General features: G+C 53.4%; 1 protein-coding gene across 7 annotated transcripts in view; it reads right to left on the reverse strand.

Annotated features, from left to right (window-relative positions):
- The window catches only part of NDST1 (N-deacetylase and N-sulfotransferase 1), a 62,482-nt gene that overhangs the window by 23,569 nt on the left and 21,170 nt on the right, over positions 1–17,743 (reverse strand). For all 7 annotated transcript variants that reach the window (XM_053200234.1, XM_027077234.2, XM_053200219.1 and 4 more), the window contains 2 exons: positions 7,606–8,504; positions 810–1,304 (listed from right to left, as the gene is read on the reverse strand). In XM_053200234.1, coding sequence (XP_053056209.1) covers positions 810–1,304; positions 7,606–8,118 — 1,008 coding nt within the window. In that variant the 5' untranslated portion in view covers positions 8,119–8,504. The remainder of the gene's footprint in view (positions 1–809; positions 1,305–7,605; positions 8,505–17,743) is intronic.

Here is a 17,743-nt window from a genome sequence, read left to right on the forward strand (position 1 = left end):
TGTCTTTTGCAGTCCTAACATCAAAGGGAAGTCTGGGTTGGTGCTAATCTCGTAAAGGAGGACCGGGTCAGCAGGCAGCAGTATCTCGGTAGAATTTAATCCCCTGGTTTTGTTTTCCTTGGCTCTACTGTTGTGCTTGCCCTCTATTTATGGCAACCGGCACTGATTTCCCCATTTACACTAGGGATCGTTTCCTTTGCAAAGAACTCTGAGTAAAATAGAGAGTGGATGGAAACTGCATTTTAAAGCTAGCTTAATGGTCTTGATCTGGAGGCTTCTCTTTAGTAGTGATGCATGTGTGTAAAATTTCATGGCTTGCAAAATGCTTTTACATACAGTTTTGTTTGGTAAACGCTTTTTGAAATAAACGCATGCATTCCACTATTTATACAGACCTCAGTTAAACTATGCCTTGTGTATGATTCAAGCTCTAATTCTTGTTTGAAAAGTTTCGTGGAAGCTCTCGTACTGACATCAACATTTCTGAGAGTGAAAAATCAGGTCTGGATTCAAAGGCAGAGAAGCAACCCTGCCCAGCTCCCAGCCCAGTGCTTCAGTGACCGGGTCTCTCCCTGCACAGGTGCACTTCTGAGTTCCACACCCCAGATGCAAAATTCCTCTCTGCCCCATGCTTCAATATAACTTTCAGGGACACTTTCGTCCAGTAAAACAATTAATAAAACCAGCTGGCCAAGGGAGGGGGATCAACAGCACTGGGGGGAGACAGAGACGGCGACATCATGCTGGGGCATCCCAAGGTCCGAAGGCAGCGAGGCCCTGCCCTACGTGTCTGGCACCCCCGGCCATACCTTCACGTCCTCCACCTTCATGCGTGTGCCCTCCTTGCCCACAAAGATGTCGTCGATGTCCACCAGGATGTAGCGGTCCAGAGGCAGGGAGAGGCGCTTGCCGGTGAGGAAGGCCACGGCGTCGACAAAGACGAGCTTGTGCAGCCAGAAGTTGAGGTTGTTGCCAAACAGCACACGCTGGATGCCGTCATGGAGGCCCAGGTCCTGGACCACGGTGGCATGCAGAGCGGCGTGCAGGCCGGCGTCCGCACCCAGGTGCGGGATGGACTCGGAGGAGCGCGTCTTGGCCAGCAGCACAGGCTCGTAGGTGGAGTGGTTGGACTGGAACACGGTCCAGTCCTCGCCGGGCAGCACGCCCTTCTCCACCTCGCTGGGCCGTGTCACATAGAGCAGCGGGGACTTGGGGTTGATGCTGCAGTCCTTCAGGCCCAGGTTTGAGTGCAGGAACAGGGGGAAACCTTTGAGCTGCGCACTCAGCAGGCTGTTCTCGTTGGCCTGGGGGGGGGGGGGGCGGGGGGAGAGAGGGGGAGCAGAGCCGTCAGATCCAGAAGCCCCAGGGGCCCGCGGGATCTCAGCTCAGGGATAACAGTAGCGTCAACAGTATTCTCTAACATCCATGAAGGCCTTAGCCTATCCCTGGCCCTGTGCTAACCGAGCTATGCAAACCCGGCTCCACCCATCACAATAATATACTGGCTAACACGCAGGATGTGCTCACCAAAGCCAGGAATCCAGCTCATGCACTTGGCAGGCAGGTGCTGTTAATCCTCATAGTGACCCCACGACGGAGGGGTTGCTGTCGTTTGCATCTTACAGATGAGGAGACTAAGGTCCAGAGGGTCTATGCAACTTGGGCAAAATCACACAGAGAAAAGTCTAGCAGTCGAGAGCCCAGACTCTGCCACCACACGGCCTGGCCGCGGGCAAGTTAGGTAACCTCTCTGTGCCTCCGTGTCCTCTGCTGTAAAGTGTGGCCAGCAACGGTGAGTACCTCATGGAGTGGTCGAGGATGATTCTGGCAAAGTGCTCGGGACAGGGCCAGCAGCATCACCAATTGCTCATTCAGTCCTCATACCAGCCTCGGGAGGCTTTATTATCCCACTTCATGGGTGGGGACACTGAGGCTTCGAGGGGGTGCTGCCCTCAGTCACACAGGGGCAGGAGTTGTCACAATGACCCAACCAGATGATCTGCCCCTGGAGCCCACACACAACTGGCCACCAGACTCCTCTGCCTGGGGTTTCCAAACTGGCTTGTGCCACACAATCCTTCACTCAGGAGAAATCTTGGATTGCCAATGTAGATGAGACCAAAGATGAGGTGTCTGCTGGGGGTGCAGGCGCAAAGACACTCTGCCCCATAGCATTCCCAACCCTCCGTATGCACCTAGCACCTGAGGCCCCCCCTTCACAGGAGTCCAGCTTCTTCTCCCAGGGCCTGGTGCTGCCCAGCTGCCTGGGATCTGCAGACAGTACCCACGGCACCCCCTCTCCTCTTCCCAAGACTCACATGCCATCCCTCCCCTTTCCAGCCACCTGCTTCTGCACATGGTACAGTTCGTCCTTGTCCCTGTGCCAGTTCCATTCGGTATTCTTGGACTGACGAACTCCTGTTCATCCTTCAAAACCCAGTGCAAATGCCCTCTTTGCACTGGCTTCCCTGGAACCAGGTTCGAGCCTCATCTGCAGCACTTTCACCTTGGCTGTTGCATTATCTGTTTAGGGTCTCTGTCTCACCAGCCTGCCCTCTCAAAGGCAGGAGCTACATTATTTCCACCTTTGGATCTCCAGTGCCCAAAACAAGGCTTAATACCCAGCGAGAGCAAACACGTGCTTGAGGAGTTAATTAGATTTTTAAAAAGAATAAAAAGGAGGGGCGCCTGGGTGGCTCAGCTGGTTAGGTGTACAACTCTTGATTTTGGCTCAGGTCTTGACCTCACAGTTAGTGAGTTCGAGGCCTGTGCCAGGCTCTGTGCCGACAGTGTGCAGCCTGCTTGAGATTCTCCCTCTTTCTCTGCCCCTCCGCTGCTCTCACTCTCTCTGTCTCTCTGAAAATAAATAAACTTTAATAAACGAGTAAATAGAATAAAAAGGAACAGACAGATCCCTAGTACCTGGCACATGACAGTTTTTCAGTGTGGGTTTCATTTGTTCATTCCATAACTGTTCAGTGTGCCAGACACTATGTTAAGTGAAGTATACAGTGAGGAAAAACAGACATGGCTCTTCGCCCTCACAAACCTTCAAGTCAAGCAGGGAAGAGAGACAGCAACCAAAATCGCAGAAGTAAGGATAAAGCTTCAGTGTGGCACATCCTACATAGAAGTTCATAGTTCTGGAAGAGTCCGTAACTGGCCACAGTCAGCTGGCTCAAGGAAGACTTCCCAGAGAAGGGACTTTTGAACCGAGGTTTAAAGAATGAGTAACTTTGGGGCGCCTGGGTGGCTCAGTCGGTTAAGCGGCCGACTTTAGCTCAGGTCATGATCTCTCGGTCTGTGAGTTCGAGCCCCGCGTCGGGCTCTGTGCTGACAGCTCAGAGCCTGGAGCCTGTTTCAGATTCTGTGTCTCCCTCTCTCTGACCCTCCCCTGTTCATGCTCTGTCTCTCCCTGTCTCAAAAATAAATAAAACGTTAAAAAAAAAAAAAAGAATAAGTATCAACCAGCGGGAAAGCTGGGGCTACATTCAAAGAACAGCAAGTGCAAAGGCCCTGAGGAAGGAGAGGACTCAAGGAAGAGCAAGAGGCCAGCAGGGTGATCAAGAGGGAGAGGAGGCAGTGAGACAGGAAGGTCGGCTGGGGCCAGATCTGAGGACCCTGGAGGCTGGAAGCAGCAGTGGAAGCCATCAAAGACTCTATCAAAGGGTTTCGAACAGAGGGATGACAGGTTCCAATTTGCATTTTAAAAAGATCCATCTGGCTGCTGTGTGGAGAATGAGTGGGGTGGGTGGGGCGAAGCAAAGGGGCACCAAATGAGGCTAGAGAGGAAGGTAGAGCCATAGGGAAGACCACCCAGGAGCGCTGGCCAGGGGAGCACTGTACAGGGATATTCAGCTGAGGACTGAGCCCGTGCCCCAGGTGGAGCTGCCTCTCCCCTGAGGGTTTCTTTTGCTAATATCCACCATGCAGAAGTGCTTTTTTCTAATTCCCAGAAAGGCTCTGCAAGGTTCTGGCCTTGTAAAATGCGATAAAGGACCTGCATTCAATTCTCCACGTACCAGGAGTACCTGCCCACACCCTGTCCTGAGCCAACCTGGAGTGCTGAGACCCAACGCAGAGTCCCATCCTGACAGGCCACTCCGCCCAGCCCCAGGTCCCCAGGACCCCTGAGCCAGCACTGGCCAAACTACTTGGGCCATGTGGGAGCAAAGGCAGTGGGGCCCAGTGACATTTCAGGCCCTATCCGTCACCTGCTGTGGCCTGGGAGGCCACACTGGACCACAGGCACTGGGGGATCCCATTTCAAAGCCCCGTTCCTGAGCTGATAGCCAGGCGCTGGCAGCTCAGCCAGCTGCCCAGCTGGGAGACATCGAGGAAGCGAGAAAGCCAAGCTGCTGATCGTCCACCCCAGTGGGCAATGAAAGGAATGGAGAGCAAGCCTCGGCATCACAGGGACTGGCCCATACTGTAGGCCTCCGCCCACCAGAGGGGAACCCCTCCTGTTCCTCAGCACTGAGGACCCGCTCAGGAGACACCAAACCTCCCAGTGGAGTCATCCAGGTAGAGGGAGGAAGGGCCCTGACCTGGGAGTCAGACTCTGATGGTAACTAGCTGGATAACTTTGGGACGCCCAAGGTTCCCAAGGTACCACTTCTGCGCGTCTCCGGTCCTCACATCTGTCAGTCTGTTTGCTCTGACATACTCACCTGTGGCTGGGTGGGAAGGCATGAGTGTGGTTGTCAATCTTGGCCCTGACTTACTTCGCTCTGTTACTTCAGGCAGCCATTTCACTTGCTGAGCCTGTTTCTTACCTGAAAATGAAGTGCCTCCTTCACAGGGTGGTTGTAAGAATTGCACACGGTATAGCCGGCAAAGCAATGAGGTCAGTGTGGCACATAGTAGGTGTGCGATAAAAGAGGCTGGGTAGCCCTTGTCAATCCTCTGCCGGGATGTGGTCAGCCCCAGGGCCCCTGGAGTCATGAGGTTGAGCTATGACAATGGCAGGAACCAGGGCTCCCATCCTCAAGGATCTCCTAGGGGCACAAGTCAGAGCCACAAGACAGACAAAGGTGACCACCAGCTGTGCTTGTTGAACAAGGAGATGGCAAGGCACAGCAGCTGCCACTTACTGGGTGGCAGACGGTGCCACCCGCTGTCATCTTCGACATGGCCCAGTGACGCGGGTGCCGTGATAGGTCCCGCTTTACAGATGGGTTGAATATCCTGCCTGAGGTCGCTCTGCTTAAAAGTGACAGAAAGATATGAAGCAGGGTCTGGACTTTCCAGCTCCTACTCTTACACGGACCTGGGAATCCAGCACCAGTGGGAATTAGAAAGGGGGAGTCTCCAGACCTCGGGTCCACAAACCCTCTGGGTTTGCAAACCCAATGCAAACCCACTTGTACTGTGGAAAGAGCCAAAAGATGGAACCTGACCACCAGAGGGCTCCATTTGAGCAGAAAGTCCCAGGCCTCTACCTGAGACCAAGCAGGGGTCTTGTCTTACACAACATGGTAGGAAGAACACGAAGACTGGAATTTCCAGTGACCCCACAGTAAGAATGTGAGCATGTCCCTGCTCCCCGGGGCCTCATGTTCACCTTCTGTGCAGCAAAGAACTGGGGTTAGACAGCATCCAAGCACTGGCACACCAACTGTGCTCACTGCCTGGTCCCCAGAGACTGTGGGAGTTCTGTGCACTCATGTAATTTCTACTACATAAATGGCATTTGGGGCCCTGGACCCATCACAGTGTGGTTAAGACTAAAGCCTCTACAGTCAGACTGCCTGGGCTCAAATCCTCGATCTGTACTTATTAGAGAGATGAGGGTAGTCACATTTCTTCACCCCTCTTTGCCTCAGTTGCCTTTTCTCTTAAATCAGGATGCTATCCACCCACCTTAGAGGATCGTTTGATGAGTGTTATATGAGTTCATTCACATAAAGCACATGGACAGGGCATGGTTCTGGGTGAGCACTCAATAAATGTCAGCCATCGAGATGTTTTCCAGCCCTGGGGCTCTGAATCAAACTTAATGAAGTTCATGGCAGGGAATGGAAGAGTCCAGATGAAAAGAAAAATCAGACAATGAAGGGAGCCTGAGGTTATGCCACTGTAAAGCCATAAACCAGGCCAGCGTTTCCTAGAGGCTGCTCTTTGAAATAAAGGGCTTTGTGATCAAGCCAGCTGGGGAACAAATCTCACCAGGTTGTTCTACTGCAGGACTTCTAAGGGCCTTCAATTTCTTGGCCCACAAAACCTTTTTTAGTGGCAGAGCATCCTGCTGCATTAATGCATGAAAGGACACACCGGGGGAACCCCTACCCTGGGTCAGGCTCCTCCCTACCCTGAGCACAGGGCCCAGTGCACATGGGTGGCCACGAGTGCCCGGGGACATATGGGCACCCGTCAGCGGCTATGGGCCATTTCTGACCCACTCCTGCTCCTCTCCCAGCTCATGCCAAGCAAGAACCTGCTTCGGGACCTGTCACCTCTGTCTGGAAGGCCCTCTGCACAGAGAGCTATGTGGCTCCTTGCCTCACTTCCTTCCAGTACTTCGTCAAAGACAACCTTCTTGGCCATTCCATCCAAAACAGCATCAACTGCCCATACCCCTCACCCCCTATGCCCTTTCCCGGCTTTATTCCTTCCTGTACTTGTCACCACCTGCCACTTGTTTACTTGTTCGTTGTCTGCCACCCACCCCACCCCACTGCACTGAAATGTCAGCTCAGTGACAGCAATGAGGGACTCTGCACACTCTGATCACCATTATGTCCCCAGTGCCTAGCAAAGGATCTGGACACACAGTGAGTGCTCTGTAAAAATTTGACTAAAGAGATAAATGTCCCCATGTACCTCCCTAGGGTCCCTACCACCCATCTTGAAGAGGAGAGTTCTCTAGCCAGAGCCCCCGGATCCCCCCATCCAGCTGTTCCCAACTTCCTCCTCCCCACAGACAGCTTCTCCATGGCACATTCAGCAAGGACTCTGATCCCAGCAGTCATTCTCGGTGCCCCACAGAGCCCAGAGTGGTGCACCTGCCCACTGGGATTTCTTTCTCCTCTTTCCCCCAATGCAAAATGGCCCTGTTCCGGAGGCGCATAAAATGCCACAGCCTGCCACAGGCAAGAGGAAAGAGCACAGGATCCAGAGCCCAGAGCGTCTAAGACTGCATTCAAATCCTGGCTCTCCCACTTATAGGCTACCTAGCCTCAGACACATAACCCTCCTGAGCCTCGGTTTGCCCATCTGCAAAATGAGGACACACCCCAAGCCTTGGAAGGACTGCCATGACGTTCAAGGGACCTAGCCTCTCCTACCTCACACCCATTCCCGAGGCTTCCTTTAGGCAAGCGCCTACTGGAGGCAGGTCCCCGTGCGAGGCAGGCAATCCCCCTGCCATGTGCTCCTAATAAAAGCTAATACTTAAAAAGCATTTATTAGACACCAGGTACTATGTGCTCCAAGTGCTTTACATGTACTCACCCACTTACCCTTCGTGACCATCCTAGGAGGTAGGGGCTACCATTATACCCATTTTACAGATAGGAAAAGTCAGACACTCAGCTATGGAGCGTAGAAATGGGATTCAAACTCAGCCAGCGCTGCTAATGCTTGGGGACCCCAGCCCCTGCGTACCTTGAAGAAGCCGATGATGCCCACACCGTAGGCCACACAGTACTTGTCCAGCAGCTCCCGGTTCCAGGCGTCCAGGTTGACGTACTTGAGGATGTTCTCATAAATGATGAGGGCGAAGCGGCCGCGGCCCTTGTCGGTGAGCGTGGGCATATCACCCTTGCCCGGTGCGATCTCCGTGCGGTACTTGAAGCGGCTGGACTCCAGGATGGCCACGACCTCCTGGCCCAGCTGGGAGTAGAGGCTCTCCACAAACACCAGCACCAGTGGGTCCGTGCGGGAGGGGGCGGCCGCCTGTATGGGCTTGAGTGGCAGCAGGCGGCTGGGGGCCACAGGGGGCGGGTCCCCACAGTCAGGCTCAGGGGCGTCTGCCGAGGGCTCCAGGCCCCGCTTCCAGCCATACAGGTAGTAGGCCGAGACAAAAACGCTGAACAGGCAGAAGATGAACAGCAGGAAAAGGACAGCCTGCGGGGACACGTGCCGACACAGCCTGCGGAGGCGCGCCAGGGCGGACATCCTGGCCCCCAGACCTCGGCCTCCAGAGGCCCCTCTGCCCCGGCCACCCCCAGGCCCCACGCAGGAGGAGAGAGCAGAGTCGTCCACTGACCAACAAATTCACAGTCACTTAGCAAGCGCGGCCCTCAGTGGGCAGCAGGAGTGGGGGATCCGGGCCCCCGGCCCTTCCTCCCAGCCAGGGGCACAGTCCGCAGGCCGGTTGCGCTCCTTCCTTCCTCCGCGCGCCTTTATGTCACCATGGCAAACCCCCACGTGGTCCTGTGCACAGCAGAAGTGCCCCCAGGGCGTCAGGGCCTCCTGGGGGGGCTGGGCAGCGGGCCGAAGGACACGGGGCAGGCCCGGGGGTGCCGCATGCCGTTCGCTCAGTGGGGCCCACGGGGCCAAGGCTGTGGAGAGGAGAGGAGAGCCAGAGGTGAGAAGGCCGAGTGTGGGCTTTGGGCGTCCACTGACTGTGGACACACAGGACCTGACCTAGGTGGGTCCAACTCAAGTGCTGCTGCCTAACCCGGCTCTATGATTTCACACAAGCTCTCTCTCGGCCTCAGTTTTCCTCTTTGTGAAACAGGGTTGACAATAGTACCTGCCTCACAAGAGGCTCAGGGATTAGGTCCCTAATCCTAATGTGCATAATGCGCATAAATCACTGAGCAATACCAAGCATATGGTGTCCACAAGGGCGGTTGCTATTTATTAGAATTGCACGAGCCCAACACTAGAGCTAGCAAACTCCAGATGCAGGAAGGACAGAGTGAAACAAACATGTGCAAGGCCTGGGAGCCAGAGGTGGGGTTCTGAATCATGGCTGAACACCGCATCCTCACCCACACAGTGCTTCCCCACCCATTTCTCTGTCTGAATGGGCCTAGCAGCCTTATCAGGCAGCCAGAACTTGGGGTTCCTGGGTCCCCCTCAGACCCATCCCCCGCCCAGAGCCTCCACCTGTATTAATCTCACTGCAGAGTAAATGAAGACCACACACCCACACCCGGTAAACTAAGGCCCCAATTTCCTCATCCCAAACAGCAGCCCCTATACCACGGCCTTCCAGGCTCCCTTAAACATAGTGGAAGCAGCTACTGAAAGCTAGGAGGAGAGAGATGGGGATGGGACAGAGACAGAAGGTGTGAGGGTCTCAGCGGACACAGCCAGGGAGTGAATGTAAGCCTTAGACCTGCCCTAAGGGGTGAAGATCTTAAAAATCCCTCCCAGGCCCAAGATTACACGGTGCCCTGGGGGTGGGTCCAGCATACCAGAGACCAGACAACTGCACTTCTAGGAACTTATCCTAGAGGTTGTAATTTCAGAAGTGTGTAATGATTTCCCCACAAGAAGACAAATCCCAGTGCTATTTACAATAGCAAATGTCCAACAATAGGGGATTGCCCTTAGCAATTACAGTGCAAGCATTAGATAGAAGCCCAGGCAGCCACTTACAACATTTACAATATGTGGAAGAAAGACATTTACTGACGTAGAAATATAGTTACCACACATGTTGTTAAAGCAGAAAACACTTGTAAAACACTATGCATGGTCATATTTCTGTTGAAAATTGTTATGCATAAGCCAGAAACTGGTACTAAATCCATACAAACAAACAAAAAGCCAAAATGTTAACAATGATTATCTCTGAATGATTTTTATTTTCTTCTCTGTTTCCTAATTTTTTTTATAATAATCACTTACTATTTTTGTGAAAATAAGAAAACAAATGGTTTTATTTTTTTTTTAATTTTTTAATGTTTATTTTTGAGAGAGAGACAGAGACAGAGAGACAGAGAGACAGAGCATGAGCGGGGCAGGGGCAGAGAGAGAGGGAGACACAGAATCTGAAGCAGGCTCCAGGCTCTGAGCTGGCAGCACAGATCCCGAAGCAGGGCTCACACTCGCGAACCGTGAGATCATGACCTGAGTCAAAGTTGGACATTTAACCAACTGAGCCACACAGGTGCCCCAGAAAACAAATGTTTTTAAAATATGTGCTCAGGGGCACCTGGGTGGTCGGTTGAGTGACGGACTCTTGATTTTGGCTCAGGTCATGATCCCAGGGTTGTGGGGTCGAGTGCCATGTGGGGCTGCATGCTGCTTGAGATTCTTTCTCCCTCTCCCTCTGCTCCTCCCCCCACTCTCACACACTCATAAATAAATAAATAAATAAATAAATAAATAAATAAATAAATAAATAAAGTGCTCATAAGCAAGAGGCAGGACTATGAAATGAGGACATGTCTAGGCCACCAGTGTTGCTCCCAGTTCTGCCAATCACATGCTGTGTGACCCAGAGCATACCCTAACCCCTCTCTGGGCTTCCTGCCTGTTAGAGAGGAGGAGCTTGGGCCAGACGTTCTCTGGGGGCTCTTCCACCTCTGATATTCATTCTTTAATTCAGTCCCAGTCCCTACTATATATCAGCACCACGGGGAACCCAAGGCAGCCAAGAAAATAGGTTCCTACAATGCAGGGGGACGAGTGTAATAGTGGGGGAAGGGTGTTTGAGAGAACTCAGGGACACTTAACGCCGCTTGAAGCGGAGGGGGAGGATCAAGGAAGGCTTCCTGGAAGAAGTGGTTCCTGAACTGACCAGAAGAACAAGTACAGTCGACCAGGGGTAGGAATGGGGAGAAACGCATGCCTCCACTTGGAGATAAGGGACTGTGCAAAGCTTTCCAGGGACTCCTTGCAATTCCAGCTAAGAGCAGGGCAAGAAGGAACAGGTCTCCTGGGCGGAGGCTGGAGGGCTGGGGTGACAGTCCTATTTATTTCCAGGTTGCAACTGCATCCCTTTTCCCACTGATAAGGGCAGCTCTCTGCCCTGTGGCCACAGCTAGCCCCACCTCTTGGCTTGGGGCCAGCACAGTGGGTGGGGAGGTACAGTGATGCCCTGCCTGCCTGCCACGCCTGGGGACACCTGCCCACTCCAGCCACCCAACCACACTTCCCCTGCAGGCCTAGGTGCTGTGGTCACTGCCTTGGTCTATTGCGTTCACAGACTTTCAGCGTACGTGTTAACGATGCAACAGTCTCAGGCATCTAGGGGTCATAGACCCCTGTAGGAATCTGACAACATTTTCCCATAAAAAATATGCATAGCTGCTGAAAAATCTTGTAACAGTTTCAAGGAGTCCAGACCCCATGTCCCCAAACCTGTCCCTGGACCTGAAGTCCTATGTTAAGAAAGCCTCATGGTTACACGCAGACTGGAGCTTCATTCACACCCAAGCTCAGTCGCCCAGCAGCTGTGTGATCTCAGGCAAGTTATTTAGCTTCTCCGTGCCCCCACTTTCCTAATCTGTAAAACAGCAAAGTTTAACACGCTCTCATGGTTGTGAAAATTACAGGAATTGATACACTGAAAGCACAGAGACCACGCCTGGCACACGGCACTGAATGAGGGTCAGCCGCTCTTACCAATCACTCCAGTTGCTTCCTCAATGTAGGCACAGTGTGGGTAGAACTGAGCCCACAAAGCCTGAACAAGCCAGCTCCAATGATCTCTCTCCAGTCTCTGACAGCCAGTCCTCGGAATCCCAAACCCCCATTTTCAGAGGCCCTGGCTTTTCCCTCGAGCCAGATGGATGAGCAGGGGCCAGATGGTCAGAGGCCAGGAGGCCAGAGAGAAGGCATGGCAAAGCCCAGGCCCAGGAGAGGGCAAAGGGAGAAAGAGAGGGGGCCAACCAGCCCCTGTCCCCAGAGAGGCCAAATACTCTGGGGTCGGGGTGGGCAGAGGGCTAGATGCTTCGTGAGCCAAGTGCCAGCCACCAGCATACTGGCGAGAGGGGCCTCCAGCACTGTCCCCCACTGCAACCTTCTCAAAGGCCTGGCACCAGCCATTCAAAACCTTCCACACCCACCTGCATTCCAGAGCCCCTGTGGCTCAAGGGATGGAGAACTGGGGGGCTTCTAATCCCCTTGGAGCCACCAAGTCCTTCAGGACAGCTGGGGGCTGAGGCCTCAACGCTCCCCCTGCTGCCCAGGGCCTGCTTGGGTCTTGCGGACATCACCAGCAGTTTTCCTAAACTCCAGCCTCGCCCAACCAGTCACCAATCTTGGTCATGCATCTAGGCCTTTGCTAATGAAGTTCCCATTGCTGGAATGCCTCCCCCTCCCCCTTGGGACACTTACTCATCCTTCAAGACCCCGGTTCCAATGTCATCACTTCTCTTAAGTCATCCCTATCCACCACCCCCTTTCCTGCTCCCAAGTCCCATTCCTCAGGCTTTCACAGGCCCCACCCCCCTCCATAGTGCCGCACAGGAAAACCAGGACCCTCGGGCCAAGACAGGATGCAAATGTGCATTGTTTGGCTTGCACAGCTTTTTACTTAAATTTGAGATCAGTTATCAACATTTTAATATCACGAGACTTCACATAAAAGTTAGGACTTCTAACTTCTCTTTAAAAAGAACATGTCCAGGGGCACCTAGATGGCTCAGTCAGTTAAGTGTCCAACTTCGGCTCAGACAGGTCAGAGCCTGGAACCTGCTTCGGATTCTGTCTCCCTCCCTCTCTGCCCCTCTCCCACCTGTGCTCTCTCTCTCTCTCTCAAAAGTAAATAAATAAACTTAAAAAAATAAAAGGGAATGTTCAGGGGACCTGGGTGGCTGTCACTAAGCATCTGACTTCCGCTCAGGTCATGATCTCATGGTTGGTGAGTTCAAGTCCCACATCAGGTGAGCACAAGCTCTGCTTTGGGTGAGTCCTGCTTCTGTCTGTCTGTCTGTCTCTCTCCCTGCATCTCTCTCTCTTTGCTCCTCCAGGGATTCTCTCTGCCCCTCACTCACTTGCACCCTCTATAAATGAATGAATGAATGAATGAATGAATGAATGAATGAATAAATAGTAAAAATAAAAAGAACACGTTTGGCTGACACTGGGCACGCATCCCCAGAGGCCACCATCAGCTGAGGTACGCATTCTCCAGTTAACACAGTCCCATAGTAGACTTCCTTCCTTATTTGGCTTCCCGCCCAGTCCCTGGGTGCACCTGAGTGTGAGGTCCACGCAGAGGAGACTCCAGGTATTTCTATACACAACTCTGCACCCTGTAGGCTCCAGAACCCGGGGCAGGAGCAGGACTGACTGACCTCTGCAGGGGCAGAGGCCCTTCCTGACACCTGGCACATAGGCCCTCCACAAATACTAATTTCATTCCTTCTCCTTCCCCACATGCCTGGGTGCCCCAAAGGGCAGGGACAAGTCTGATTCATTGTGGAAGCCCCCACCACTCTCCCCAGGCCTAGGTTCTAATTGAATACTCAAGATATGAGTGACTCATAATGACCTGTTGTTACTCCTAATGTACAGATAAGGAGACTGAGGCTTCAAAGTGAAATGACTTGCCCCAGTCACATAGGAAACCACTAAATCTTGACTAAAATGGGTTTCCTCCCTAACTTCAAATTTGGCCTTTCATTCCTCCATGAAACCCAGGGGCTTCTATAATAAAAATAATAACAACAATGATACCATTATAATTATCGCCATTGTTATTTTTACTGCTACCACATTTCAAACGTTTACCACAAGCCTGGCTGGTACTGTGTTTAGCACTTTTACATACCATATCTCATTTAAGCCTTAAACTACTGTCATTATTTACATTTACAGTTGAGGGAAATGAGGCTCAGAGAGGTTAAGTCACTTGCTCAAAATCACCCAGCTAGTCCGTGGCAGAGCTGAAATTTGAAGCCAGACCCCAGGAGACAGAGGTGGCTCCAGAGCCTGCAGGGACATGTTAGCTGGGATGGGGAGAGCAGGAGGGGGCCTCGGCCACTGAGGCCTCTAGCTCTTAGCCAGGCTCCCACTGTGCTCTCTCAGCCCCAGACCCAGCTTTCCCTGCCAAGGTGCTGGGGATAATGAATGAGATGCTCTGGTTGCCATGGTGATACCATGGCAACGCTGCACTTTCGGGAAATACCACGGTAACTGTAGCCACTGCTCTGGAGTTGAAAGTCACTCCCTACCCCACCCACCCCCCCCTTACTCCAAAATGCTCTGGTTCCCCCACAATCCTGTGTAGGACCTGGAGAGAAAGGAGGCAAAGGCCAAGGGCCTTCCAGAAACCAAGGTGTTTAGAATCAGGACTGGGGAGAGGGTCCGTCTCTGCCCTGGATGGGCAGGTCAACGCCAGGAGTAGGACCAAGAACTCTCGGAGGCTGAGCGTCCTGTGCCTTTCATGGTGAAGCACACCTAATGACCAGCCCTCACGTTTACCTGGAGCCTACTGTGTGCAGCAGACCTCCTGTGAAGGGCGGCACGTGTCATTCTGTGAGGTGGCCATGCACCAGCTGCTAGCATTACAGTTAAGGGCTTAGACTAGAACCAGCCTGCCTGAGCTTGAATCTTGCGTCCATTATTTACTAGCCTTGTGATCTTTGAGCAAATCCCTCAACCTCTCTGAGACTTGGTTTCCCCAAGTGTAAAACAGGCTTTATATATTCGCAGGGCTACTGCCCAGACTAAAAGAGATGACGTGTGCAAAATAGCGCAGGGCCCGGCACACGGCGATATAGGCTAGTAAAATGATTAGCCATTTAACAGATTTGGAAACTGAGGCTCAGGAAGCAACTGGCCCAGGGCCACCTACCAAATTCACAGTGGATCCAGAAGGAGAAGAAACGGCGTCAGGTTTGGGAGGAAATTGGAAGTGGGGCACAAGCAGATGGCCCATTCCCTGTCCCCTTGTTGTACTTACAGAGCACCACTAGGCACCGAGAATGGCACCGGGCACTGGGAAGTAGGCTTTACCAAACCCCAAGGTTTTAGGTTTCTGGTGTGAAGCTGCCGCGGGGTAAAATGCAGGAAGGTCCCTGCAGCCCCGGGTGCTCACCTAGCCCAGCTTTTATTTCCCGCCTGGGTTATTCCTGACACCCTCCCCAGATGCCCCATACTCCTATGCATATAGACGCACGGGCAAACTCACACGGTGCCGACACGTTCAAATGGTGTTGTCACAGCCATCTGGGCCACAGGCACAAGTACGGGGTGGGGAGCTGAAGGAGGTGCAGGAAGAGCCCCGCAAACAGCCTCAGAAGTATGTGAATGGGCACCCGGGCCTGGGGGAGGAGGGCTGGCTGCAGGCCCGGGCAGTGGCAGCCCCACAGGCAATCCCAGGGCCACTCCCCAGAGCTGACCCAGCCCCTCCCGGCCTGTCCCACCCCCAGCACAATCACACCCACCACCCACCACCTGGCCACACCCCGAAGCCGCCCACCAGCCACCCGGCCTCAGCCTGCCCCACCCACCACGCACAGTGCAGCACAGAAAATCCTCCACATTTGCTTCCCAGCTGTGCAGGAGTTTCTCCAGCCCACTTACACCCCTGGGAGGCTGAACCAGAAGCAAATCCCTTCCTCTGCTGGAATTCGCTGCACACCCCATCCCCCACAGACCCGCAGTGCTGCCTGGCCGAGGGCCCAGCCGCTGCCCATCAGTCACCCCGGAGTCCGGAGTCCAGGGCCGCCACCAAGGGACTGTCGGCAGTCTGGCTCAGAGCCTCGGGGCTGCAGTGTGGAGTCCACCCCGCGGTGAGCACATGGGGACACTGAGATCCCGAGAGAGAGAGAGAGAGAGAGAGAGAGAGAGAGAGAGAGAGAGAGAGAAAAGGATCCCCTGCCCCCACGCCCACCTACCTTGACCCATTTTCTTGTCCACTAAAAGCCTGCCCATCCTCCTCCAAGGCCAGCTGTGGCTTTCAAAGTCCTAGATGAGCTCTCCTGCTCTGTGTCCCATCATGCAGCGCTGGATGCGTGCCGCCAGATGCCAGGGCCTCTCGGGACTGGAACACTGGTCCCCCAACCTCACCAAAAGCTCTCCAAAGCAGACATGGTCTCCTACCCACGGTAAGTGCTCAAGAGAGATGTGCCCTTGCCAATTACCTTCCCCTTTGGGGATCCGAGCTAAATGCATCAATGCTAGGAACTCTCATTTATTGGACACAATATGCTGGTATGACACGCTCATTTAACCCTTACCGCAGCACTGTGACCTATCTTCCCCTCATTTTACAGATGGGGGCAGTGAGGCCCAGAGGGGGCGTGTGACTTGCCCCAGCCCACAGAGCTAACGAGTGGGTGACAAGGATCTCGCACAGGCCACCAGCTCCAGAGCCTGTGATCCTCAGCTGTCAGCAACACGGGTCCCCTGTGTTCGCCCGGGACGGCTACCACACTCTACCGCTCTGGACATCCTATTCTCTGCTCCCTTTGAATGGTGCTCTGTCTGTCTTTGTTTTCATCCATTTTATGCGTGTTTTAACATCAAAAGCAGCCTCTCACGATCTGTCTTGGAGGAAGACCCACAAATCAGCCATCAATCAACAAGCAAACAAAGCATTCCCTGCTGGTTCACTCCCAGGTTCCTAACCTGGGATTTGTTCTGGGTTCCCCAGCAGGGAATGCTCAACAAAAAAACCTCAGGAACTTAGACCCTACTTGTTGAGAAGCTGTCTTTCCTCCAACAGGCCCGGAGTTGAGAGTTTACCTATGCACTAGCTCTGAAGAAAGGGTTTAGCAAGCAAACAAACAAGACAGCCTGTGGGGAAGGGCGGAGTCAGGAACAAGACAGGTCAGGACCAGCTGCCCCCCAGTCCCACCAAAGCTCCTAACAGACCAAGACGGGGAGGCCCATCACAGGGCATGCTCTTCACTAGCCCATGAAGCTTCCCCAAATAGGGCTCTCTCCACCCAACCCCCAAATCCATCGATGACAGAGTCGAATCCATTCCTATTTTTCTTAGGCTCAGATCATAGGCATTCAAAAGGAATGGAATGATAGTTCCCTGCAAATCTCATAACCTCCCTGCCGGACGGCAGCCAACACTGGCTGAGCTCCTGATAATTCACCAGCTCCACACTGGGTCAGTGCTGAGAGCCTGCTCTGATCTGTCACACCCAATCCTCACACCCAGAGAGGTGGGGTCACACCCAGAGAGGTGGGGTCACTTTACAGATGAGGAAACCTAGGCTCAGAGAGGGTAAGCAACCGACTGAAAGTCACCCAGCTAGGCAGAGGCAGAGCTTATGATGACCCTGGGCCAGTCCTCCAAGGTGGGCTATTTGTAACCCATAGACAGTCCTTATGCTCAGCATTCCACACCATTCTTGAGTGAGGTCTGTGGCCTAGAGCACGTCCAGAGAGAGGTTTCCTGCCGATGACCCATCCCAGCTGCCTAAACACAGGCTGACCCAATTTCTTCAGGAATGGGAAAGTCTTCACTGGCAGAGTAGGACACCGCAGGTTCCCAGAAAGGCAAGACCTCAGCCAGAGGGTCCTCACCTTCCCCTGCCCCAGGGGCCTCAGTCATCTCTGACAAGCAGGTGTCCATGTTAGAAAGGGGGCCGCCTCCATGGCCCAGGCAGCAGCCTCAAGTGAAGGAAGAAGAGACGAAGGAGTGAGGGTAAGAAGAAGTAGGACATCTCAACTTCGAGGGCCAACTCGAAGGAAAATGGTGACCAGCATGCCTCACGGGTCTGTGGCACACCAGGTACTACCATGACCCCATTTATTTGTCATTTTTTCCCAGTGACGTAGAAACAAGTTTATCATGCCCTGAACCTCCCCACCCCCATCTGCCACCCCTGCAGAGGAGCCAGGCAAGGCTGGTCAGTCCCAGCGCCTGTCCTTC

The sequence above is a fragment of the Acinonyx jubatus genome, chromosome A1, assembly GCF_027475565.1.
Source record: "Acinonyx jubatus isolate Ajub_Pintada_27869175 chromosome A1, VMU_Ajub_asm_v1.0, whole genome shotgun sequence".
In the NCBI taxonomy this organism is placed as follows: domain Eukaryota; kingdom Metazoa; phylum Chordata; class Mammalia; order Carnivora; family Felidae; genus Acinonyx; species Acinonyx jubatus.